At 37.9% G+C, this 27,962-nt stretch overlaps 1 protein-coding gene across 2 annotated transcripts; it reads left to right on the top strand.

The window, feature by feature from the left end:
- The first annotated feature begins 1,112 nt into the window (after positions 1 to 1,112).
- bin1b (bridging integrator 1b) lies at positions 1,113 to 26,904 on the top strand. 2 transcript variants are annotated; one of them, XM_084922140.1, is made up of 19 exons: positions 1,113 to 1,642; positions 12,395 to 12,475; positions 12,961 to 13,015; positions 13,634 to 13,728; positions 14,118 to 14,153; positions 15,228 to 15,323; positions 17,034 to 17,141; positions 17,619 to 17,711; positions 18,755 to 18,840; positions 18,939 to 19,014; positions 19,093 to 19,148; positions 19,246 to 19,290; positions 19,959 to 20,001; positions 20,465 to 20,614; positions 22,473 to 22,493; positions 22,780 to 23,040; positions 23,274 to 23,327; positions 23,457 to 23,558; positions 24,650 to 26,904. In XM_084922140.1, exons 1-19 carry the CDS (start codon positions 1,562 to 1,564, stop codon positions 24,749 to 24,751), a joined length of 1,641 nt encoding a protein of 546 aa, XP_084778266.1. In that variant the 5' UTR covers positions 1,113 to 1,561; the 3' UTR covers positions 24,752 to 26,904. The 2 variants fall into 2 exon arrangements, with proteins under 2 accessions (XP_084778266.1, XP_084778267.1); XM_084922141.1 differs by lacking the exon at positions 19,246 to 19,290 and having other exon boundaries at positions 1,114 to 1,642.
- The last annotated feature ends 1,058 nt before the right edge of the window (positions 26,905 to 27,962 follow it).

Raw genomic sequence — 27,962 nt, 5'->3', positions numbered from 1 at the left:
CGTGTTTCATGAATTGTCCTTTGCCACTGCAAATGCGAGCTCTGTGTTGTCATTCATGTATTTCTGCCTCTGGAAGCATATTTTCTTTTAGGTCGAGCTGAGGTTTACTGTAAACTCATCAGTTTATGCCTCCAAAAATCTAGAGATCTATTTAGATCCTTCACTTGAGTGCTGACCTAATAGCTGTTCCTCTAGCAACGTGAGAAAAATATGCAATTGTGCACAGGATTTTAATTTGAGTGATCCATGTGTTCTTTGGTACTGATCAAACTTGTGTCCCTGATAAATTGCCAATAATATTTGACTGCCGAGGTCTCACAGAATAGCACGGTGGTGCAGCGGTTAGCGCCATCGCCTCACAGCATGAAGGTCCGGTCCTTTTCTGTTTGGAGTTTGCATGTTCTCTCCAGGTAATCTGGCTTATTTCCTCAGACATGCATAGAGTTAGGTTAACCGGTGTTTCTAAATGATAAAATTATAGACTGTGGTAGCCCTGTGATGGATTGGTGACCTTTCCAGAGTGTACACCACCTCTCGCCTTCTGACAACTGGGATAAGCTCCAGAAGAAAATGGATGGATGGATGCTGAGGTCTCAGTTTTCCAATCTTCATGTGCATTTATCCTGTACTCTGAGCTCTTGGATTACCAGGGTGTAAACAGGTTTTCAAACTCTGATATGATGCCCTTTGCCATCCTGATCTGTGCTGGTCTAGTAATAAAAATATGCTTCATGAAACGTCTCAGGTGGAGATATTTACACATATTTTATGTTCAGACACAATTCGTGCCCCCTTTCTTCAAAAGATGTCATAAACTCATATTTTTTTTAAGTTCATTATAATAACACTGCCAAACACACACAATTACCAAGAAAAAAGAGGACAAAAAACTCTCCGAGAGACTAAATTAGATGCACAACACATCCTCAAGACACCTCTTCAGGTGCGGAGGTTTTACCTGGACGTGCCTTTACTGACACCTGCTGGCTGCTCACAAAAGAAGCAGGTGAGCTTTGTCAGCTCTCGTGTCTGTCGGTGTATTTCTGCCGCTGATGAATGTGCGGCCTTCCGAGGGGGCATCGGGGTTGATTTAGCGCACGCATCTGACATAAAACCCGCTCCGTGCGCATAAATAGGGCCGTGCGTAAAGACGGCAACACAACTGTTGCGCGTATGCAACAGTTGTCGGCTAATAATATCAGCCTGCTGCGCCTTTAAGAGGATGACTGAGGGGAAACTTAATATCTCTCCATATCGAGCCCAAGTGTGTCTGTCAATTATCAGTTAGAATCGAGAGCAGGACGATTTCTGAATCTGTTCCTCCTTGTTCACCAAACTCTGTTCAGTTTTTCTGTTTTGGTTTTACTAAACGCAAATAGGATTAAATTACGCATTTCACCTTTAAGAAGCTGTCAACAGGATTAGAGTTACGCACAGCGAGCCAAGTGTCCCTCCGGAGGGGTTTTACGCACCGTCGGCATCCAGAAGAGGCACACCTTAAGCCGCACTCCTTCTTCGCTGGTCCTGACACCAAAGGGGAGTCCTCCACGCCACGCGCGACATGGCCGAGATAGGGAAAGGGGTCACCGCCGGGAAACTGGCCATCAACGTCCAGAAGAGGCTTACCAGAGCGCAGGAGAAGGTAAGAATGGTCAACTTTTCATTCAGCCGATCAGCACAGGAGGCTCGCATGGCAGCGGGACACAGTGTCCTGGCGTGAAACTGGATCCCATAACTTTGTACCTTCAAACGAGGGAGAGTTAACGGACTACAAAAAAGGTTTTCTCTAAGGAAAGTTTCAGTTTGGATCAGCCTGTCCCATTAAATCGACTGCAGCGTCGTAATATATTCACCAAACATCCAAACCGCATGTAACTGTATTTCATAAAATATTAAGAGATTTAAAACCTTTTTAATAGCATCTTAAATTCCACAGTATTAATAAATGAAAACCTTGAGTTAAAAGTGGGGCCTGGGATGGCCCTCCCCCTGAAATTTGATTTGAAATTTGATTGCTCCCCCTCAAACTTTTGTTGTCATGTCAGGGCAACTTAGCCACAAGTTACAGAAGGACAAAATGGTCCAAATCCCCCTTTTTTGTTTTGGTGCATCATTTTAAATGCTCTTTTCCAGATTATAAAAGCAAAACAATAAGTTTCTAGGCTTGAATGTGGCACAGTAACATTATTTTACCACTCAATGGAACAAAATGTATTTCCAGGTGGAACCAGACTGCTCTTTGTTCCTTTGCTCCTCCAGGTTGAATCTTTACTTTTGCCCTGTTTCCTGAATTACTAAAAAAGCACTTTAAATAGTTTTTACAGTATATGAGGTAAAATATCCAGTAGCATGAAAGATCTCTTAAAAGGCTTTTAACTCTTAATTAGGTGGAAACTATAAACTGTAGATAAAAGATGGATGCAACCACTTTGACATCACCCAATTGTTTGGAGCCTTTTGAACCCTGAAAGTTAGTATTTAAGCTGTTTCCATGGTGTTTTTAGGAGGCCAGAATTACCATATATGGATGAGAAGTTTGAATGCTGGGTTATTATCAAACACTGGCAAGCTATGTAGAGTTTAAGGTGGTTTTAAGGGGTAAAAATTTCATATATCATGGAAGCCATCTGTGATTTGTAGTGCTCTAATATCTTTAACTAATGTGAAAGTCCAGTGTAGCCAATGAATGGGTTTAAAAAGGGTCCAAGATCATATACAAGGGTGCTCTTTGTGGTTAACACCCATTACAATAAATGTCAATCGGCTAATCATTTACTTACTATATTTATCACTCAACTGTTTGCTATTAATAACAAACAGCAGAGTTATATTAAGAGTCTGTAACATATCAAATTGGATCCACTGTACTGTAGAATTTAAAAAGAGTTTAAAATAAACCCCAGAGGTGATTCTCATGGTTAAAACCCATTTAAATTCCTCGCAGTAGATTGAGGGGTTTGCCAAATATTAGCAAGTTAATCCCTTATTTATCAGTCATGGGTCGATTTATGGCACAGTTAGAATACAGTTCAGTGATAGTCTTAAACACATTTGAAATTAAGGTAAAAATGAGGTGGTTGTGGTATTTAATAACAATTATCAAACTGCAATATCTCAAAAGTACTTTCAATGGTTTAAACTATAGTTTAAATGGGCTTAAGGGGTAAACTGTCAATAGTTTGGAAGCCACCAGTTACTTAATTAAAGACAATATAGCATTTTGAGATAAAAACAATATGGATCCAATAGACTGCTTCATATTTAAGTATTTTAGATGAAGGGGTTTAAGGCACAGAAGAAAGTTGAAGTATGAAGTATTTTAAATCAAAGAAATTATTTATACATGCCAGCTACCAGACTGTAATATATCAGAGTGCTTTAAATATACTTAAGGCACAATTGAAAGTGTTTTATGGGGTAAGATCTGAGCCATTGGGATAAATTCCTTATTTTGGGGGAACTAATAGATTGTTTTATATAAGCGTGTTTTCATTAGGTTTTAAACAAGTTAAAGGCCAATTTTACATTTAGAAATGCCCCTTTGTGATTAAAATCCTTTAAAATTCCTTAAAATAGATTGAGGGGTTTGTCACATATAAACCCCTCAGCTCGGAATTTATGGAATGTGACAGTTGCCTAACATTTAATAATATTAAAATATTTTAAATAAAGAAAGTTGTAAAGTATTTCTAAAATATGTCAAATCTGTCTTTTAAGGAGGTTAACAGTATTTCATTGTGATAATTTTTTGTCACCGTGCTTGTAATTGGTTTTTGGGGAGCAATCTAGGTGCCACTTTAAAAGGCTTTAAAGTCTTTCATTAAAAACAGAAAGAAAAGAGGAGAGAAAATAGTTGTAAAAGTGACCAAATGAAACCTGATCAACAGTCTGTGTTCAGCTCTGAGTTATTATTGTCTGCACTAATCACTCTTCTTACTTAAGCCTGCTGAGGTCTTAACCTCTAATCACCTCAGGGCCACACCAGGAGTGCTGTCAGTCAGTCAGTCAGTTGTAGAGATTTCACATATACTGCAAATCTCAGTTGCTGTGTCTTCAAGATTTCCTCCCCAAAATGACACAAGCGTGCAGCAACGGTCACTTTTAAATCTAGCCACCACAAACCTTTTGAAGCCATTTTAGTTTTTGAGTCCTAAAAGTTAAAATTTCCTCAAAATATAAACACAACAAATTGTTCTTGAAAATCAGGACCAGAAATTGGGTGAAGAAGTTGTTCAGTGTTGGTAGTAGTGAACTGTGTTAGCTTAGCATAAAGAATAAGGACACAGGCCAACAACAATTTATTCAGTTGAGCAACACAGATCACACATTTTTATTGTCAGGTTTGACTTTGCTTAATCTTCTGCTGAGTGTTACGTGTCAGTGGTGAGAAAAATATAATGTATAGTCCTGGAAAAGCAACAGGAGCTCTCCAGAAAGACCGTAGCTTTCAGTTTTCTACATTTTTGTTTGCATATTTGACACTTTAATGTTTCAGATCATCCAAAACATTTTAATATCAGACAAAGATAACCAGAGCAATTACAAAATGCAGTTTTTAAATGTTGACTTCATTTATTAAGGGAAAAATATTTTCCAAACCTACCTGCCCCGGTGTGCAAAAGTAATTGCCCCCAATACCTGATAACTTGTCGCACCACACTTGGTAGCAAGAACTGCAATAAATTGTTTTCATCAGGTAAAGATTTTAAAAGTTGTGGAAGTATAGAAAAAAAATCTTAAAATGTTTCATAAGTAAATATTGCGCTGAGTGAAAGTGGGTAAATTGGCATACAAATAAAACTCAGATCTGGAAAGAGCCTAATCTGCATTTGTTTATGTTCTGTCATGTTCTCCTGTTGCAGTGGTGGATGTTTATATTAATCATGCTCAAAGTTTCAGATAATGAGATCAGTCTATGCATAAGTAGCTCTGAAAACCAAAAGCTCAGATGACAGACTACCCTAATTTCTACATTTCACACAGTTATTTTCTGCTTATGGATCCGTGTGATGTAACAGAGAGCACATACCATGGTCATCTAAACCACAGAAGCCCCACCCACTTGCTGTTTGAACCTTCTGTTTGTGAGGAGTAACAAGTCAGAAGAAAACTTTCTTAAAGAGGGAGGAGCTCAAATGACTTGTTTCAGACAGAGGATGCACTGAGGGAGTATGGAATAAGATGAATAAGGATTATTTCAAACCGGGACTCATGCAAAGCCCAGGTAAAAAGGATAAAGAGCTGGAAATGATCAGAATAGGTCCTGATCTTTCTTCTTCTGCAGTGGTTTAATGACACGGACCTATAGCTCGCATGTTCTGTTCTGCTTTGGGATGCCACCCAAGATTAGCTGTCCTGACTCCTCGGGAAATAAAGGAGCAGCTGAAAATTTGGATGAAATATGATTATTTGAGGCTCAAGGAAATGTGTTTAGCTTTGCTAGAGTGTGCATAAAGTGCACCTGAAGATCATGGGATCCAAAACATAAACCAGTTTAACCTGAGGGGAACATAAATGTGTAATTAAATCTGTTGTTATTTTGTCTAGTAGACGCCAACATCAAGCAGCTGGAGTCAGTAGGAGTCCTCCACTGGGGAACACGAATAGAATAACAATAACTTCTTATGTTGGGAAAAAGTTTGTCTCATATAACAAGAAAGTTTAAAATGAAATTACATGTCATTATATTAAAAATGGAGCAAATATGTTTTTCATACTTTTTCATAGCAACACTGGCTATATGGATGCATAATTTAAATGGTGCTGCCCTTCTGCTGTTTGAGCCACCAGAGCCTGATTGATCATTTCTCTTGAATGGACTTTAAATAGCAGCCGCTGCCACTGTCGCTCGCTGCTGAATGAAATGGCATCCATGTCCTATGTTCCCCGTGTCTGAATGGGAGAGCTTATTTAGGTGGAGAGTACTCTTTAAAATGAGAGAGAGAGAGAGATAAAGTCCAGCATGTTCAAGAGAGCTTTCACCTATCAGGCTTCACTTGTGTTAAAGTCATCAATCAGGCAAAGAGTAATCAAGTTAAAATATCAGCACAGGGGTTTTTTATCCAGCTGCAGCAAACTTGATTTGATTGATAAAGTGGCTTTAATTTCTAAAGCTGTAGTCTGTGAATACACCTGATCAGCGAGTGAAATCTCGATCCAATCCAGATCCAACATTCAGCTCAAACACCAATAAATGAAGCAAGCAGACAATGAATTATGCCTCAAAGTCAAATTAATCAAATCAAGAGTATTTGTTAAATTGTTTAAAATGGTTTAATAACTATTTTTTATGATTTTATTTTCTAAAAACCTAAAATACCAGCACATATGAAAGTCCAGTCAACTTTCTTAATAATATTTATGGTACACGGTTACCAAAAAGTCTTTGGCTGATTTCAGTGTCCAAGAGGAAAACATAGTGGATTGCATTTTAAAACACAGGAAATACGTAGTTTGTTTTCTGGAAATTCATCTTGGCATTCGTGCAGCAGAAGAAATCAGAAAGACGGCAGCTTTTTCTGTCCCTGAGCTTTCAGTCTTTGAGCTGTGGTGCGGTGAGTAAAGAGGAAGGTCAGAGTATCATCTTCCCGCTGAAGGCTGGCAGCGGAGGCGGAGGGGAGGTGGGGAGGAGGGAGGGGCTGGCTTCAGCTGTCTGTCTGCTGGCACGCTGCCCTCCACGCTCGCTTTACGTTGTGTCTGTCCTCCCATCCACAGCAGAGAGATCAGACTGTTTTTAAATATGCAGACCAAAATCCTGCAGGTTGAAACTTTACCTGAAGCAAAGGAAGAAGAGACGCTTGTAAAACTGACTGATTCTTATACACTCAAAAAATATGAATGTCCAAATCGGTTACTTTGTGCGTGTAAATTTTACATCTAATATTGTGACATATGTACAACTTAATGGAATTTGGTATATATTCAGTTTATAACAAGCATATTCTCTTTAATTATTCATTATTTAAAATAAATAAATAAAACCTTGATTTAATATATTTCAAATGCATTTTACTTAAATGTTTATGTTTAAAAAATAATATTTTTTGATGTACTATAAAAATACATAAACCTCAAATGTATACACCGACAGAATACCACCTGTTGCATTAGCATTATGAGCATGCTAGATATGATTAAAGCGTACTACAGTTAATCGAGCCATTAACCACGTCAAGCTGCAACCATTCACATCAAGCTGTGCTATAAGCAGGAATATAAATCGAACACTACTCTGTTATTCTCTCTGTTCTTGCTCTGTTTTTGTTCTTCACCACTTCAGGTGGGAAATATCTGGTCTTAAGCTCCTAAAATCTTCTGGCTAGATCACTGTTTCCAAAAGCAACTCTGGGCAGATAGAAAATGGTGCAAAGCTTTACAGAAATGACCCCTTAAGTCGTCCTTTCTGCTGCAGACAAAGCTATGGAAGATTAAAAGATAAAAAAGCAAAACAAAGACACTTTTTGCCATTGATGAATCAAGATTTTGCACTTTTATCTCAAACTTTTGAGGGACTAACTGAAGATTCTGAGAAAATACTGCTTAAAAGCTTAAATTTAAAGACACACACACTCTACTGCTGCACTTTGGGTTCGACTCGGGTACCGGCCGGGTGCACAGTAATAATTTGATTCGGACCAGCTGGCCCAACAATCCGGAGACTTTCCTGGGTGCCGCCATGACTGTCATAGTGATATAATATCATCCAGTCAGCTGTGATGCATAGCATGCTGGGAAAATTCCCCACAGATGAATCTGGGTGAGCGTAGTGGCAGTGGAGGTGGTGCTCTTTAGAAAACAGCTGGAGACCTGTTGTGGCACTTGGAGTCAAAGAGGACGCAACCTGTGACACCAACCAGTGCCCTAATGTTTTGTCGACGCCCCCACCTGAGCTCCCTTCTCCTCACCGAATTAAAACTTTATCCCAAATTTCTTCCTAAACTGCTCTACATGGATAGTTATTCCCACCTTTAAGTAATTTTGTCAAACTGCCTGAACTACAAAGTTCAGCGCTACTTTAGTTTTAAAAAAACGGGCTAAATACTGATCATTGGTTCAGTTTTTTTCCATAGTGGTACCATACCAACTTTATTTAAGCCCAAGAAAAGATTTATTCATCATTTTTATTCATCACAGTTATTCCAGCATTTATTCAATTTAAAACATCAGCTACTCACTCTGTGATTTGAAAGTTTGTTGGTTTTCTGAACTGTGTCTGCTTGTACGTGGTTACTTTAAAGACCTCAGTCACCATTTTCTTGTGAATGCTTGAGGCTCAGGTTTCAAAAGCCTTATTGCAGGATCTGGGCTATGATTGAAAACACTGTTTTCAGGTTTTGAGGCTCTGGACTTGAAAAAACAAAAGATTTGACTCTAAATTGCATTTGGAGTTAGGAAGGAGTCAAAAGGAAAAGATACAGCAAAATACTGTGATTACACAATTGGCAATAAGAATGAGGAAAAGCATTTTAATTTCCATGAAACTGCTTTAAAAATGCAATGTTAATAGAACTGTTACCTAATGATAACCTAATAATGTGGTTATTCATAATAATAATAACAAGAAGAAGAAGAACAACTAGAATAATTGCTTCATGTGCACCTCCATCAAGCAGTCATGTCCAGAACTTTAGGATCTAAAATATAATTTTTCATTCTTTTCTACATTTGTGCTTCTTATCAGCAAATCAGCCATTACCTTTTGGCCTTCATCATGGTCGTCTTCATCTTTGGCTTTTGGCCATGAAATTCTAATCAGTTCACCCTCCGGTCTAAAGAGTAAATTTAAAATGTTTACATCGGACTGAAGAAAGACAAACATACTCTGATTTTTATTTTCATATTTTTAAAATATGAAATTTAGAGTTGTTATAAGAAATAATGGAGAAATAATACAAAAATTATTTTAAGAGTGTTTTCATATTTATTTATAGTTTCCTTCCTTCTATTGAATTTTAAAGAATAATGAAAATGGTATCAACAATAAATAAATCACAGTAATTAAAAGACGAAATTCAAAATATACTAAAAATTTAGAGACACTAAATATTTTAAAATGTGTTTTTCTTTTGCTAAAATGTTACAAAAAAACAAAAATAAAACCAGAATGTGAGATTTTTAAATGAAGTATTTAAATGTTAAAGTAATTTATCTAGATAAAAAATGACTAAACAAAATTAGTTTATCTTACAAATTAATGCCTAATAATAAGTCCACTAATTTTAGCTCTCTAAAATTAGTAATTTGATTCCAAACTTACCAAAGCTCGAAGTTGCCCTGCTTGGCTTGAACACTTGTCCTCCCTCCCAGGACTCCCAGCATGCATTGCTGCTATGGGTGGGGCTCAGGGGAGGGTGAATCTATATTTAGCTGCCCCTGGACCTCCTCCTCGTCACTCTTAATACCCCTCAAACTCCCTCTGTGTGTGCTCCGGGTGTATTTTGGGGAGGTTGAAACTCAACACCAATATGCAGTGGACAGTTATGACACACATTTGTACATCTGTCTTTGCGAGGACGTTATGCTGCTGTGATTATGAGCCGAAACCTAAGACTAAGTCCTGAAACAGGTCTTTGTCCCACTATAAGGACTGACCAAAGTGTCCTGATGTAGTTGGAGATTTGCACAGGTCCTCGCAAAGATAGATAAACCAGCACAGTCACGAACCATTACAGAGCAAAACTCGGGTTAGATTCATGATTTTTTTTCTCTACTGACCTGAATGGACCATGACTTTTACGCTTTACTTCAGCGTGCATGTTTTAGATGAAGAACAAGTTTTTCTGGATGTGTGATGATTATATTCTTGGAGAGTTATAAACAGACTAGTGGGGAAGTCCCCTCTGAGTGTTGATGCTGGTTTGTGTATCCGTCACAGGATTAGGGCGGCAGGTGGCGGAGGTGGAGGTGGTGTGGATGCTCGTCCATGTGATCAGATTAGCTGCTGACCTTCAACTAACAACAGAAGAAAAAAACTGAAGCCCAAAGAACCTGAAAGATGTCACTTATACTTTTCATTACTAAGAAATTCAGTAAATAAATGATACATTTCTTGTTTAAATTACCTTTTTTAACAAAATAAGAAACTATAAAATAAAAGCACTTGTAGAAACAAATTCAGAAAGTAAGGGAAACATTTAAAAACTATCTAGAAAATATAACTGACCAATAGCAGAAACTGTTTAGAAAAGATCAAACAAAAAAAACCCCAAAACATACAAAAATCCAGAAATTCAATTATTATTAATATTAAAATTAATAAAAAAATTATTTAAATTTTATTAAAATCATTAGAAAATAAAACTAAAAATATATTTATATGAAACATAAAACAATACATAAATAAAAAGTAGCAAACATCATATAGAAAGAAAACTGAAAAACGTTGTCATTTCAAAAAACTGTCGGGACACAGGCCACAAAGGCTTTGACCTTTGACCTCACACATGCTGACTCTGCCCTAATTTTAAAAAAATGCCATAGCTGAAGTGAATTCTCTTCTAAAGATGTCTCACACACAGCACTCAGATGTATTGTGATACAGCTGGTTCATGACTTATAGAAGGACTGAAACATGAATGTGTTCTCACTGTTTTGTTGCCATCAGTTTTCTTCTATCTGTGTTCAATTTCAGCTTTTTGTTTGTTTTGTCTGGGTTTTTTCACTGCTTTGCATTTACATTTAGTTGTTTTTTATTATTTTTCATTGGTTTGTGTCATTTGCAGTTTATTTTAGTCCATTTATTTCTCTGTCTGTGCTCAGCTTGAATCTCTCTTGGGTTATTATATGTCTCTTTCCTGTCATTTAGTTTCTGTTTGCTGTAGTTTTTGAATCTGTGTCTATTTTTTCATATTTTTAGTTGTTTTGTAAAAAGTTTGCTTCACTTTGCGCTTGTTTAGTATTTTAATGTGCATCTCTTTTTGTTGTTTTGCATCCTTTGTGAATTTTTCTGGACATTTTTCTTTTCTTTCTGGTTATTATCTTTCGCTTCATTTTTGAATCTCTTGTCTTGCTTTGGCGTTTTTTCGTATTTTGGCATGCTGTTTGGCTTTGGCAGCAAACATTTGGCAGGTTTTTCATAAGCACAAACACGCATACTCAACTCTACTGGTCAACCCTCAAATGCATCTTCCTTACAAATGTGGCACCATCTAAACAGGCCATGAAGCAATGTTACAACAAATAAATCGACCATTCTTACATGTGGTCCCTTTTTGTCTCTGCTTCTGCTTTTGCACCTGTCTTTAAAATCTTCTCTGTCCTTTTTGGTCATTTTTCATTTTTATTCTGGTTACTAAACATTTTTTCTTTACAGTCATTTAGTTTGTACTTTAGTTTTCTTGGTTATTTTCTGTTTGTTTTTTTCTGTTTCAAATGTGGTCATGTTTTGTGTCCTTGAAAAAAATTTCATATCTCCTTTTTTGGGTTATTTTGCATTTCATCTAAACAGGAACTATTTGGCTTAATTTTTCTTCATGTTTGTTTGTGGGTGTTTTTGCCTCTTTCTATTTATGTTAAATGTATAGTTTTGCATTCTTTGCATTTTTTTGTATCGTACTGTGATGTATTTGCATCTCTTCCAGGTTGTTTTGTGCTCATTTTATACGTGTTTATGTGTATTTTGGGTTTTTTTTGGTGTGTAACTACAGAGGGTGCATTAGGGAATCCTGTACTACCCAATTCTTACCTGGGTACATTGCCATGGTAACTAATGGTGTGCATACCTAATCTTCTTGGAGCAGGTTGTAATGAGCATGACATCACTGCGTACTGTGCAATCAAGTCCCAGGAGTAATATTTCCTGGAGAATATTTTGGACCTCTTTACAATTGACTGTGAGGGTCTAAAGTTTTTTTCAATAGCATCTAATGTCTTTGTATTTCCCTGATGAGCATCAGTAACAAAGGTAAAATCATCTATTTGTACTTGTGGACTTTCTGCCAAATTTGCACATTGAGCCTATATTTGAAAACTTTTGTATTCTTTACCATTAAACACCACAAAGGCTGCAACTGAATGAATTTATGGGTATATGGTATGTTGAACCTACTATTTAGTAAACGGCTTTCCAACATGAAATTTAAAGTGATTCACTGGCACACAGATCCCCTCAAGTCCTTGGGCTCCATGGATTTGCTGTGTAAACCTGTTTTAGTCCTTCCAGGACTAAATACCCTAATCCTAATTCTGAGTTCAAGCTGAAATTTAAAAACACGTTTTAACTCAGATGTCCTCTCTGAAGCTGACACGCACAGCTGGTGTTAACCACAGACGTCAACTGGCTATGACAGTGGCCTGAAAATAGACCGCTACATACCTCCACTTATAGAGCTAAAATAGTCACAGAAATAAAATGTGTGACTAGATCAATCACCGTGTCCTCTTGTGTTCTCTGCAGGTCTTGCAGAAGCTTGGCAAAGCAGATGAGACCCGAGATGTTGCCTTTGAGGAGATGGTGGCCAACTTCAACAAGCAGATGGTTTGGAGACATTTTTAACTTCCGCACCTCTGATGCTGCTGATGCCCATAAACTGCACTTGTTAATGTCGTAACATATTTTATCATAGTGCTTTATTTTAGTTTATCCTCTAATTAGCATTTATAAATAAATCTGCATAGTAGTATTTTAATTAGATTAATAATAGTTGTTGCAACTCTTGTAATTTTCCAGTTAACATTAGTGCTAGGCAGCATAGAAGAAACATAACATATTAAAGTAAAGTTAAACCAAAGGTCATACGCTTTTTAGCATCCCTAGCACCTCAACAGTGACTTCCTGTGTGATTTACCCTTCACAATAAAGTAACATTAAAGGAACACATTGTACTTTCTGTTTCAGTGGGGGTTTTTTGCTTGAATTTTATAATTGCTTTTACTAGTTGTAGTTTTCATTTTTATTTCCATTCATTTTTTGTTTTTTGTTTTAAACATTGTTGTTGTTGCTCACTGTGCTTCCTGTTTCAGGGAGAAGGCACCAAACTGCAGAAGGACCTGAAAGCATACCTGGCAGCAGTGAAAAGTAAGTTGGCAAAAAGGCTACAAGCTGTGCTTTAACATTTATCATAGCGAAGCAGCTAGTTTGTTTGATGCTGAACTTTCCAGTCGGTTCATATCACTTTTTAAGTCAATTGTAACCAAAACATGCTGCACACAGACACATTTATTATGGTTTCTTGAAGCTTTCATATAGTCTGTCTTTACAAACATTTGTGAAAGAATGGGTCGTTCTAAAGAGCTCACTGAATTTGAGCCTGGCTGCAACAGCATGTCACCATTACAACAACTCAGTTTGTAGATACTCCACAATCAACTGTGAGTGGGGTTACTGCAAACCGGAAGTGTGTAGGAACAACAGAACTCAGCCACAAAGAGACAGTATTTAATTGACTAGTGGACTAGTTGTACACGTTTCTACTACAAAGAGATGTTAAGTGACCAAAAAATATGGATCAAAGTGATAATAAAGACACAAAAAACAGACTCAACACGAGAACACTGCAGAGATAACCAAAACAACAAGAGACAAGCAATACTATGAGAAACAAAACAAAATGTAAAATTACAATCAAGAGTGTAAATTATTTTTCTCTGGTCATCTTGTATGTAATTATGTGTGTTTTTTCTGTTTGTGTTTCAGCCATGCATGACGCGTCGCGGCGGTTGCAGGACTGTCTGGCGGACATGTACGAACCGGACTGGTTTGGCAAAGAGGAGATGGACGCGTTGGCTGAGGTGAGACAGGAAATAAAAACATCTCACCCGAACTGCTCTCTTCTCTGTAACAGCATCCAGCTAAATGATATAGCTGTTTGATTATAACAAAAATATCATAAAAACTTCAGTCTATGGAGGGCCATAACCACCAAAATAAAACAAATAAACAATAAAGATGCTATTCCACCAAATATGAAAAAGAAATATAAAACACTTGTGTTTCTGTTTATCTATTTATTTACTTATTTATGTGTTCAATAATTTTTAAAAGGTGGCTGTGGTCCTCCATACATTACTGTATTTCTCTTGTGTGACTCTTTCTTCGATGGCTTTTTCTTCTTTTTCTTCCCGCTAACATACTTAATTTCTTTTTCTTAACTGCATGGCTCTCTCCTTCCACCCTGAAGGAGTTGATAGAGAAGGAGATGGACATTAACCTGGAGGTAAAATATAGAAAACTTTGAGTGTGTCCCACAGATTTCATCAGGACAGATTGTTTTAAAAATCAAAACAGAGAGAAAATGTCTTTACTTCTACCAAAAAGCTCAGACTGGTGAGCATTCTTGAATTTTTAAACATGACCGATGGAAAGTAAAAGCTTAAAACTAATTCTGGTGATCATTGTGGGACACGCTGGTGAAGTAGGGGCTTTTAGTTTGGTTTTAGTGTAGACTCTTTAACAGACTTTACTGTAGCGACATATCCAGAAACAACCTAGAATAGCTGTCTTAAAAGCATTTAGGATCACTTTATTCTGGTCGGTAGCGGATATTTAATAGTATGCAAATCATCAGAAAGACTGAAAAACAACGGCCAATAACCATTTTAACAGGCAAAACAACAACAACTAAACACTGTGTAAAAACTGTGAGCAGCACTCTAAACTGTAGCTGTTCAATGAACAGGATTTCAAGGAAGTACAGGAAACATTCAGGAAAAGCTGGGAGTTGATATGGATTTCCAGTTTACTTTAGTTTTACAAGCCGAGAAAGCTGGGAGCTCATGGGTCCAGTGGAGCCTTTCAAAGTAAATGAGCAGTGACCTACATAAATGCAAATGCAAGGCAGTTTACAGGTTGTTAACCTCTGGAAATCAGATCAATTTTACACTTGTTTACAGGTTAAAAAATTGTCTTTTCGTGCAATAAATAGACACAGAGGACACCAAATTAAGTGCCAACCTTTGGAGAGCCAGTACTTCAGATAGCCACTAGAGACTGGCTCCAAAGTGAGTCAGTCCCCAGAGCATCTTAAAATGTGCACCTTCACAGCAGAAATGAGCATGTTTGCAGCCCTCTACCAATGGCATTTTGGTCTTTGTCTTAATATTAATTTAAAAAAGGCCACAGTTACAGTTACTATTATACCACTATAAAAGAAAAAAAAAGCAGGTCCCCAAAAATCATCTACAAATTAAAATGTCAGAAAAAATAGAAGAATAAGTGTTGTGGAGGATGTAAGAGTGAGTAAAAAAAAAAAGAAAAGTAGATGTTTATGTAATTGTGTTATGTGTTTCAGGATACAGACACAATGTGGTTGGATTACCACCAGAGCATCACGGACAAATCTCTGCAGAACATGGATATGTACCTGTCTCAGTTTCCTGACATCAAGGTGAGCATGTTTCTGAAAATTAACCACAGGACAAAAACAACTGCACATGTTGGCTTTTCTAAATAAAAGGTGTTTGTCATACTGTGTTTGAATAAAACGCAGTGTTTGAAAGATGTTATCAAACACCCGCTGAACTTGCAAGTGGATAATAAAAATCTGTTTAGTGTGTAGACGCACTGAGATTTCATTTTAAAATCCGCTTTTCTTGAAACTTTAAAAAACTGATAATTTGCTCCTATATTAAAGACATCTCTTACACATGTAAACACTACTTGATGTTTGTTGACAATCTTGTGCTGATTCTTATACAGTATTTCCTAAAGTCTTGAGCCACCCCTCATTTCTTTACCTTTTGCGCTCATTGAACCAGACTTTGTGGCAATTCCTTAAAGTGCTCCAGGTTTTCCGAAGATCTTTCAGTGTCCTAAGTGTTCCTTAGGACATTGGCTGTTTTTTCACTCATTTACATTCAAGTCATTGTACCTGATCACTTTCAGAGGAATGTTTTTTTTTCTGTTTCAAACATACAAAAGATTCCTAAGTCAAAGGACAATCCAGTGTTGTGTCTGCACATAACAGATAACTTAGCAAAGAACCAGATTTAAATGGAATCTTTAGGCACTTTGTTACTAGCAGCTTGATGCAAAAACACATAATTTGTTCCCATTTCTTCAGCTGAATCTATGAAAAATGTCAAATTGTGTTTAAAAATAGTATATTTGTATCAACAAGCTGATTCCCAAAGAACTATTAATTCAAGGCTTGGCATATCTCAGCATGGTGTGCAGTGTGTCCTTAAAAAATTTGAGGAAACTGGACAAGTCGAGGACAAAAGAAGAAGTCTCAGATCTAAAAACTGTCTCTGTCCTGTCCGTAAGAAACAGTAAAAAAAAAAAATCCAGCAAAGATCTGATTCAGGACATGTGAGATGCATCTAGACTTTAAGCTGATGATCTACTGTTCACTGAAGCCTCATCAGAAATGGTCTCAGTGGAAGGCTGGCTATCAAGAAGCCATTTTTAATGAAGGCAAACAGGGAGAAAAGGCTGAGGTATGAAAATTACACAAGAGCTGGACTGGACTGAAAATCAGTGGAAACAGATCTGATGGAGTGACTAATCCAAAGCATTGTCAGTATGTTTGGAGAAGATCAGCAGAGAGGTACAACAGTGAGTGTCTACAGCCATCTGTAAAACACGGTGGAGGCTCTGTCATGGTTTGAGCTGCATTTCAGTCAGTGGTGTTTGAGTTCTTGTTAAAATTGATGAATTAAGAACTCAGAAATGTACCATCAGATTTTAATCCACCATGAAAAACCATCTGAAAGCATTTGATTGGCAACAGCTTCATTTTTCAGCATGATAGTGATCCCAAACACACTGCCAATGCAGTAAAATCATATCTGGAAATAAAAACACACAGTGGAGCACTATCAGTCATGGATTGGCTTCGACAGAGCACGGACCTCAACATTATTGAAGCAGTGTGGGATCATGTTGACAGAGAACAGACCAAATGTTGACTTATAGAATTGTACAAACTCTGTTTTTGCCCTATATGCTGTATTTAAATGTATGTTTGCACGTTTCAATAAACATGTCTCTATTTCCTCACAAAATATAAATAAAATAAGGGCTGAGTTGATACTTTTGCACAGTATTGTATGACATTAAACCCTTTAAACATATTTAAAGCTGTGTTCTCCTGCAGGCTCGTATAGCAAAGCGCGACAGGAAGTTGGTGGACTTTGACAGCGCCCGGCATCACTTCACCTCCTTGCAGAAAGGCAAAAAGAAGGATGAGGCCAAGATCGCAAAGGTAACCGTCACTGAGAGTGTGTGCACGTTTGTGTGTGTTTGAGCATGTTTAATGGAGCAGTTCAGAGTCTTTGGCTGAAGGTGGACTGACTTTTTTATGTTATATGTAATGGCATCATCAATGTGTGAAGGCAAAAAAGAAATCTTGTATTTCAGCTGGTAAAACAAAACATAAAATTTCATTTGACCTAATCATATTTTACTGATGTGCTAATGAGCAAAAGTTCCTCATCATACTGCAGGAGCACAGCACTCACAGAGGGTTAAAAAAACACTGGTCTTTACACCACCTCGAGTCAAAGGATCAAAATGACTGTTTAACTAATTAGCGTTTGTTAAACTCGTGGAACCTCTCGCTAACTAAATCCTCATTAACATGTTTGCATTTGTCTTGAATTCTGGTTTGCTTTCTTCTCCTCCCTCTCTCTCTCTCTCTCTCTCTCTCTGTCTCTCTCTCTTGCATGGTGTGTGTGGTTAGCCAGCAGCCCTGTTGGAGATGGCGGCTCCCAGCTGGGCTCAGGGTTTGATATCAGCTCACCAGGTGGCTCAGACTAACCTCTCCTACAACCAGGTGAAACTCTGGTTCATCACTGACAACCCCCTCCTCACCTTGAAAACTGTAACCCAGGTCCTTTGACATGATCAGCATTGTGAAGCGTGGAGTTATTTCACAGCAACTTGTGACAGACAAGTCGTCAGCCAGTCAGTCAGCTGGGATTCTCCCAGCATCAGATCGATGCTGCCAGATCTGTCGGATACTGCCGGAGTACAAGAAAAGCTGAGGCCTCTGAGAAAAGTAAACAAAGTCGCAGAACTTGTTACTGTTGCTGCATTTCTCGTCTTCCTACTAGCACAGTATTGTAGATGGCGTAAAAGATTGAGACCTCAGGTCCTATCCACATAGGTCTTTTGAGAAATGTCACTTCTTTAAATGTTTTGCCCTGCGTCATCATTGTGTAAAACAAGGATTTTCTCAAAAGTGTATGTGTTTATCTTTTTTTTATACATCAGTCTGTGTGTTGTGTTATTGTTTTTATGCTTCTGATTGGCCAACATTTATATACAGCTCGATTTAGTTGGGCACACAGTGCATTGGTGTGCTTTCGTCAGTTCAAATAGCAATTCTTTAGCCAACAGGCATATCCTGGGTGTTTCTTCTTTCTGACTCTAATAGTGACCATAATTTACAATTAATTTGGTGTTTTATGCAGTATGACCTGAGACTAGCGACTGAGATCTCAGACTCACCAGGAAAGTGACTTAGTGAGGTCATAGAGGCCCCCCCACCCCACCCCACCCCCCGGCTGCCTTCTAGAACAAAAACAGGTTTAAGACTCTTCCGTGGTGGTTTCACTTTTCAGACCTGGAAGCTACATTGATCTGTGGTTACTCATTAAAATGACTCTGCTGATCATGTCTGCAGGCCTTAATTTTAATTTGATTCCCAGTCAGCAGTGTTTGCATTCTGCTTGTGTCATCTACACCCTCGCAGTAGCTCCTGTATGAAACCCTGTATTTGCCTGCATGCTTGTGTGCTTATGGAAAACTCTATTTATTTAGAGATGTGTTAAAGACATTGAAATTTGCCATCATTAACTGTGTGTGTGTGTGTAGGCGGAGGAGGATTTGGGCCGAGCTCAGAAAATTTTTGAGGAGCTGAATGTGGAATTACAGGACGAGCTTCCGGCACTCTGGGACAGGTCAAAAACTGTCATCTTCTTCATCTAAATCTTTTTTGACACCTTAGATCAAATTTTTAAAAATGTGCGTGCGTGCGTGCGTGCGTGTGTGTTTGTAGGCGTGTTGGCGTCTATGTTAACACATTCCAGAGCCTGGCAGGTCATCGGGAGAAGTTCCACAAAGAAATGAGCAAAGTGAGTCAAACTAACTGATCAAATTGAAGTGAACGCTGATCAGTTTGTAATCTACACGCCCTCTGTGCGTCTCCACAGCTCAGTGAAAACCTGAATGACATCATGTCCAAACTGGAGGAGCAGAGGCAAATCAAGTAAGCTTATAATATAAAGTTATAATAATAATTTAAAAAAATCAACAAAATGCAAAGGAAAGGAGAGTAATGTCCATCACGATGCCCCCTGCTGCAGAAAAGGTGCTACTGCAGCATCAAAGACAGAAGACTGTGCAAAGAGGTAAAATCTGTTGCTCTTTAAGGCATCACCTGGTGGGAAACAAGCTGATGAGCATGAGTGTTTTTCATGCAACCACCTGCTTCATGTCTGAAGATTGAAGTGATGCATGTGCTTGATTTTGGCTACAGACTGTATATAAAAGATGGGCACAACATCCTCCTGCTTTTCTCGTTGATTATCATGGTCACTGACTCAGAGGTGCTAAAATATAGAATAATAACATATAGTATCTATATAGTACAAAAGCATTCATCTAAGCTATGCAGGAGTTATCAGGTGCTTCCACCAGCCTAGATTGGAACCTGTATGTGGGCATCCCTCCATCTCTACATTTGCAAGTACACATTAGAAATTCAGCCAAACTGTTAGTAATAATGAAGAAGCTGTGACCTTTTAAATCACATTAAATACTTCCTATTTGTGTTGTTTGATACCCGATAACCAAAGTCTGTGATGTCATGTGCACGCTTTTGAAATCGTGATACAGAGGTTCGTTTAAAGTTCATTGCTGCCTTCTTGTGGACAGACCTCAGAACTGCATGTATGGTTTAAATGGTTTTAATGTTTTATTATTTGTGCAGAGTAATTTCCTGCTCAGGTCCTCCCTTGTTTTTCCTCTCCCCCTCATTTTTCTCTCTCTTTCTTTGTCTCTTTCTGTCTTCTCTCAGTGAGGGAGCCAACCACAGTGAGTCGGCCAGCTCAGCACCAAAGGTAAAATGAAAAAATAAACAACTAAATAATCCCCAAACACCCTAAACTGAATGTTAAAAGGTTTCATAAAATCTTAAAATGTCAAAAAATAAGATGAATCCTTTTTTTTTTTTTTTTTTTAATGTAACAAATCATTAGAGGAAGTTTTGCTGTAAACGTCTCTTTAAAATCAACTTAAAATGTCATTAAAATGATCTTTGTCTCTAAGAATGTTTGCATATATTTGCACTTTAATTAGATTGTCAGTTGTTAGTTATTATTTCATTTTTATGATGATTAACAAACACTAACAAACTAATTTGTGAGAAAATGAATTCCCTAACCTCTAAAGCAACATCATATTACACACACACACACACGCACACGCATTACTTCTGTTTACTACCATGCCTGTGTCTCCCTCACTGCTTTTGCATGTGTGCGGTGCTGTGTGATTTTGATTTAACGCCTCCTGGATGTACAGAGGTCTGCTCCGCCTCCTGGCCCACCTCCCAGTCGGCCTCCACCAAGAATGACGCCATCTCCGAACCAGCAACAGCAAAATGTCAGCCCATTTGAGGATGAGCCCTCAGTGCATGACACTAACACAGACTCCACGACCACGACGCTGCAGGTCAGGCTGACTGCAAAATGTCTGTGTTCTGGGTAAAGATCCTGTATGACTTTGACAGAAATACCTTGTTAGACTAGGTCGGGGAAGATAGGAAGATAAAGTCACTACTGAGTAAAACACACTGCTATGTGTTTCCATTACTGACAGGAAACTCGAGTTTTACAGTATCTGAGTGAGGAAAAAAAAGGCCTGGGGTAAAGCCCTGAGGAACGCCATAATCCCAAACCTCATTCAAAATCACTGTTAATTTAGTCTTAATGTTAGTGTTATCTTTGGTAATAAAGTGTATCCCTGCAGAAAGACAAATGCAGACTGAAAATGACAATGTCAAAATGGCACCTTATTTACTAATCTAATAAAAAAAAACAAAAAAAACACAGAGCGCTGCACAAAGAAGGAAGGAAAAGTTTAAATCTACAAACACAGAGAATCAGTAGAAGAAAACAAAGTATATACAACAATGGCCTGATAAAGACTGACATAAAAACACCAGAATCTAACCTTCAAAATAAAACAGGAAGTAAAGTGAAATAGGGAATAAGGTTTAACTTTAGAGTGACCCTCTAAAGTTAAACCACGTCGGAGGTACATGAAAAAGGAAAAAAGTTCAGTCTTTAAAATTATGAATACTGATGAATTACAAAGTTTGAAATTACAAATGCATTCATTATAAAGTACCCCTCATGACCCACCTGCAGTAACTTTAAGATCCTCTAGGGTGCAGCAGCAGCATAGACTTGAGGAGTCGCTGGTTTAAAAGAATATCAGCATCACTTAAATCATCAGACGGTAGTAAATGTAAACAGTCTCCACTTTTACACGTCCCTAACATGGATTTGGTGTGTGTATATATGTGTGTGTGTGTGTGTGTGTGTGTGTGTGTGTGTGTGTGTGTGTGTGTGTGTGTGTGTGTGTGTGTGAAGCAGTGTGAGCCCTGGTCAGGGGTGAACCTGCTGGACTGGGATGTGGATGTATTTCAGGCCGTTACCTGTCCAGCTCCCCAGGTGGGTGTGCTTTGCCCAGGTAAAGGGATTGTGTTTAAGTTAAACCCAAGCTCAACCTGAGGCCCTTTGCCTCCACTTTCCACCCCAACACTATCTAAGGCAAAAGGCTCAAAAAGTTTATGTAAAAATAAATACATTAATTAATGGTGCAAAAAGAAAAATGTAGGGTACCGTTCAGAAGTGCAGCTGTTGTAATTACCACTTACAGCTAAATCTGAAAAGCTTAGAAGTAAAAAATAAATAAATAAATAAAATTCTGACTGCATGTAACTGCAGTCTCTTGGTGTGTGTGTTTGGGCTTTATTTGAAAAGATCTAACCTCTTCACTGCATGTCTAAGTTCTTCCAGCTTCGCTTTGCATGCAGATCGACTGACTGGTGATGTTCATTGATTTTTGACAATAGAGGGATATCCTGGAAATGTCTTTGCTGTTCTGTAAACATTTTCATGCATTCAGCTGGTTCTCCTTTGTTGTCTTTGTTTTGGATTTAGTATTTATTAGCTCTTTCCCATCAAACAAAAACAGGCTGAGAAGGCTTTGAGGATGACTTTGATTAAAAGTGGTTAAAAAGCGACGATTGAAAAAAACCTCGAATGGCAATACCAGATTTAGCCCAAAAACAGTGATTGGTGCTTATATGGTTCTCTCAAGGTTCATAATGCAATCAAATAATTGATTAGTGCATCAACAGTTTACGCAATGTGTTTGGTTTTTGAAGTTTGGCTTAGTTTATTCTTTTAAAAGGGGGCTAAATCACATGAATTGTGCACTTGATTGCATGAATCATTATGAAAAAGATTCTTTGTACTCTTCTGTCTCACTGCTTGTCTCAATTCTTACTGCTCCATGCAAGGAGGCATCATGGGACTCATGGGTAAGCATGGGTTCTTTATGTTTTAATTAAGGGCTCTCTTAGAAAACCACAACTACACCTTTTTTCTTACATTTTTCTGTATTTGTGGACTATGAAATAAGCTCTTCAATTCTTCCTTTCATGCTTTAAAACCTCCTTCCTTTTTAATACCCTGCACAACCCTGGGTCGTGACTCTTGTTACACTCTTTAAACCCAAATGCTCCTCTGCCACCCTCATCCATCCACCTACCCAACCTTTATGCTTACAAACCTGTCACAATGCTCCACAACGCTTGACCTTTATAGCAAGAACAGACTGCCACAGAGGTTGAACAGCAGTATGACGATGACCAGTACCAAGAAGAAGCCCAAGGTGGATGGGATTACAGCCAAAGTAACACCCAAAGTTATAGTCAGCCTGGCTGGGATGAGGCAGAGACGGCGGTGGGTGAGGAGGGCTGGATTGACGACACAGACTATGTGGCTCAGCCATACACCGAGCCCAACTGGGACAACGACGGTGCCAATGTGGAACAGGGGGGCTGGGATGATGATCAATACACACAGGTAGAGTTGGATGGATTGGGGCAGGTGGGACCTCAGCTAGATGCTGAAAAGTCAAGAATCCCTCAAATCTGGGGAAAGCACCCTAAAAAGCCATCTTCCTGATCTTCTTTTCTTCCACTTTGATCTACTTTTTACTCTATCATACTTCTAACCTCTCTATTATTAACCAAATGGAGCATTTCAAAGACTTCCTGAATTATATATCTTGATTTTTCTGTGTATTGTTGGACCAGAGTGCGGTGACCAATGGCTCAGATGGCGAACTCCCTCCAGGGTTCCTCTACAAGGTAAGTAAACCAAATTTTTATGCTTAATTACAGGAAGGTAACATCCTGCACCTTCTAAAAAGATTCAGTTTTACAGACTTCATATGCAAATCAGATGTAAATGGGAAACGTTTGTTTTGTTTTCTCCAGGTGAAAGCGGTACACGACTATGCTGCTACTGATGGTGATGAGCTGGAACTGAAGATGGGAGACGTTGTGTTGGTTTTGGCCTTTGACAACCCAGATGAACAGGTCAGTTTAAGTGGACTCATTCTGCTTATTTCAGCTTCTTGTTTTTATTCTTGCACTACACTAGAGTAGCTTTGCATGATCCACAGTTCAAAATAACTCTTTTTTTTTTTTTTTATCCTATACCGGAACCCATCAGTTTGCTCTCTGTCTGAAACAAGCTGATTTAGATCTTCCTCCATGTGTCATCTTTCTTTCGTTAGCAGCCCCTCGTAAACAAAAGGTTTGAACAGCAGATGGTGTGCCTGAGATGACTATATAGCACACATGGGCAAAATACAGCTTCAGCTTGTCCTGCTATTGAGCTCCTCATCTTGTGAAATTGACTCCAACGCCACCATGTTGAACTACAGCTCATAGCGTCAATAAGCTCAGCTTAGCGACACATTATCAAACATTTTCTGGAAAAAAACATTCAAGTTTGATTTAAAGTGACTAGCCACGTCTACTCAAACTTGATGATTTAAAAGCATCTCACCACATCTTTTACTCTAGAACACTTTAGTGGTTCGTGGTCGACTTGATGACTGTAAGGTGTCCAGGTCCTGTGGGCGGCAACAGTTGCTTCTCTGTGATCATTGCTGATGTCTTTCTCTCTTTGGCATTGTGTTAACACACTCCTGAATGCTCATGAGTAAAGCAGCAAACTACCCAAACTTCTGCGTTCATAGAGATGTTCATACTTATTGGTTGAATTTTAGATGTAATTTTTTTTTTCTTAGATAAATAATAACAATTTTACAAGTCATTTATGTAGTTTACCTGAGGCTGTATTTACCAAATTTTAAACCCTGCTAAAGACCAGGATGCTTTTTTACTAGTAGTACCTTCTTTTTACCATCACTATACATGACAGGAAAAGGTTGTCTGACTTGTCTTTGAATTTATATTGAGGCATTTTCTTTTTTCTTTTTTTTCAGCTAAATATTTTTTATGCTTTGTGTTCCCCTTTGTATAATCCCTTTCTTGAGTTTTTTTTTTAATTGTAACATTTTCCTGTGATTATTTTTGAGCTGTATGATGTAAAAAGAAAAAAATAGTTTCTATAAAACTTTTTTATGTTAAATCTTTGATTGTACTCTGTGTGTCTGTAGGATGATGGCTGGCTCATGGGCTTGAAGGAGTCTCACTGGTTTCAGAAGAAAGATATTTCAGCCAAAGGCGTTTTCCCCGAAAACTTCACCCAGAGGGTTTGAGGTTTACGCCACATGCAAAGTCTGCTATTCATACAATTTCCTCGGATATCTTATCTGAGACAGAAGAAGTCATATCGTCTTTACGTATCTACCTACACACCAAAATGTATTAACAAAACATGATTGGGTGCAAAAGTGTGTATTTAAAAAATTTATATATGTTAAAAGATGATGAAGAATTAGGCTTTATCCTTTATTGTGACAGTTTGGTAAACGATGTGCTAACATCTCAATCGAAATGTTGTCCTGAAATTTCTTTTTGTTTTGATTTTTAACTTATTGATTTCTTCTACTTTCGGTGAATCCAAACAAAACACAAAGTGGTGTGTTACTCATATTTAAGTAAGTTAACATAAGTCAAGGATGTACTGTACGGATGTCAAAATGTTTTCTTGTTTTTGGAAAAGTATGTTTTTAAAACATACTCCCTTGCATGAAGTGTTTCTTTGTATTTTCATTTTGTTTGTAATACAGCAAACACTGTGACACCAGGCGGGGACCCTCCTCTGTGAAAACAAGGCTGTGATTATTCTTAAGTTACAGGAGTCCTCAAATAGAGCCCTGGAGAACACCACAAAGTTTATTTGCAGGGTTTCTGTCTTGCCTTGTCAAAATCTGTTTCAGTTTCTTGAGCTTGTAGGATTTTCAAAGGGAACAGTAGCTTTTAATTTATATTACTGGCCATTTTGAGGACATGAGATGACGTAACGCTTACATTTTCTAATTCCCACATGGTTTTGTTTTGATTTTTTTTCTCTCTTCAATGATGAATGAAATGGTGAACCTTGCTATCAAACTTGGCTGTTTTTGTTTTTTTTTCCCTTAATGACACATTTTTTTTTTTTTCATATAAATTTGATTCTGAATGTCTGTGCTATCCGGACTTCACTTTTTTGCTGCTTAAGCACGTTTTCTTTCATCTTTTTTGAAGTATAAATAAGGATTTAATGTCACACTTTGTGTCCATGGAGTTCACGGAAAACTGAAAGTGAAAGATTTAAAGTTTGAAAACTCTGAGCCTTTCAGAAATCTGTACAAAAGATATTTTTACACTGTGGAATAAATAAGGAACATTTAATAATGCAGCATTTGAAGGACGAAATCAGCGTCATTAAAGGCCAATTAAACAATGTGTGTCCTGTTGTGTGATGCTTATTAGCCCTTTATTTAAAACCGCTCTGATGCCACTCACTGGTTTGGAGCTTTGTGTGTTGTTGTGGAAATTTTAAATAAACTGCTAAACCCCCAGTGTCATCATCAGAGATGGGCAGTAACGCGTTATTTGTAACGTGTTACTGTAACCTGATTACTTTTTTCAAGTAACGAGTAAAGTAAGGGATTACTATTGCAAAAACGGTAATTAGATTACCGTTACTTTCCTGTAGGAACGCTGCATTACTGCGTTACTAAAACCGTGATTTTTTTTGTGAGAATGTCTCATGACAGTGACATAAGCGAGTGCGACGTTCGTGACAACAGCTGTGTGCAGATCAACAATGGATCATATATCGAGTGCTGGAGAGAGGGTCTGTGCATGCAGCGTTTAAAGCGTGGAAGTACTGACCTTATTTTGAGTTTGATTCCATAAAAAGTGACAAAAACATTAACGTCCGTTGTGCGTGGGAAGAAAACTTCTTTTTACAGCGAAAAAAACCCTAAACAAGCTCCGAGTGCGCTACCACGTAATGGGAAATTCACAGAGAAGCTGCCGTATCCTTCCACTGACCGCTGCGGCACACCTGCACCAGAGCACACCTCCGTCTACCCCACTCCTGCTTTACAGGTGAAAATAGAGCAACAGGACCGCTGAGTCTTTGATTTTATTTATTTTCTGCTGTGTTTTACTTGCATCTATTTGAAAGACTGAGTGTAAACACAAAAAAATATTTTATTTTATGTGCTGGAATGTGCAGAAAATAGGTTTAAATGTTAAACTAATATCTTCAAGTCAGAGAATGTTGCATATAATTTAATTTTTGCTTGATGCATAAAGTTAAAAGATTAAAACTGATAAAACAAGTTAAAAAAAAGAGACTTTTCCATTTGATTACATTTTGTATGATGGATTATGCAGAAAAAGTAGAATTGGGCTGAAAGATCTATCGCTTTATCACCTATTCAGGTTGTAAATCGTGTTTTTAAAAGTAACTAAGTAACTAAGTAATTAATTACTCTTGAAAATAAGTAATCAGTAAAGTAACGGGATTACATTTTTGGGGAAGTAATCAGTAATTAGTTACTGATTACTTTTTTCAAGTAACTTGACCAACACTGGTCATCATATTAACCTTTTGAAACCAGAGACACAGGCTGCTAACAAAAATAATAATTATTTTTACTTTGATATATTATGCACAATTTTCCAATAATACAGTTTTATGTGTACTTAAGTGTTTTCAAAAAGTTTTAGTCCTTCTTTTCCTAAAGGAATGATTTGAAATGTTCCTCCACCACTTTTCTCACTCGCTAATAGCAAATTATTTTTAGTAACATAGTGTATAATTATGGAAGTAATTATATTTACACTTCTTCAGCCAGGAAGGAGTGCAGAAAGGTGTAGACGTCTATGGAAAGTGCAGACAAGCATCTCAAATGATATGTTTTAATCAGACACATTTGCCTGGAAACAATATTTTTGTGTTTCTTTGTAAATACTATTCTGACCTCTTAAACTGAAGAAAATCACACCCCTAATAATGCAAACTTTAAGCTGTAATTAAAACAGGTGAGCTATAAAAACAAAATTTCAACAAAGCATGCTTAAGAACTGTGATGCCTAAATTTGTTTTTGGGAAAGGCCCTACGAGAGAGAATAACACCTTGGACCATGTTTACTCAAATATTAAGCAAGCCTACAGATCTTTTCCCCTCCCCCACCTGAGTATGTCTGACCACCTCTCTCTGCTCATTGTCCCGGTATATACACCACTCAGGAAAAGGACAAAGCCCATCATCAGAACCATTAGCACCTTTTCTGAGGAAGCTCTCGCTCAGTTGCAGGAGTGTTTTGCCCTCACAGAGTGGAGTGTCTTCGAGCATGATGACCTAGAGCAGGGGTCCCCAACTCCAGGCCTCAAGGGCCGGTGTCCTGCAGTTTTTAGATGTGTCCGTGATCCAACACAGCTGATTCAAATGGCTAAATTACCTCCTCTAAAACTGCAGGACACCGGCCCTCGAGGCCTGGAGTTGGGGACCCCTGACCTAGAGACTC

This window comes from Perissodus microlepis, chromosome 23 (assembly GCF_051167445.1).
Source record: "Perissodus microlepis isolate ML-2025 ecotype Zambia chromosome 23, ASM5116744v1, whole genome shotgun sequence".
In the NCBI taxonomy this organism is placed as follows: domain Eukaryota; kingdom Metazoa; phylum Chordata; class Actinopteri; order Cichliformes; family Cichlidae; genus Perissodus; species Perissodus microlepis.
The sequence above is the reverse complement of the archived record's forward strand: the minus strand, read 5'-3'. Positions and strand labels throughout refer to the sequence as shown.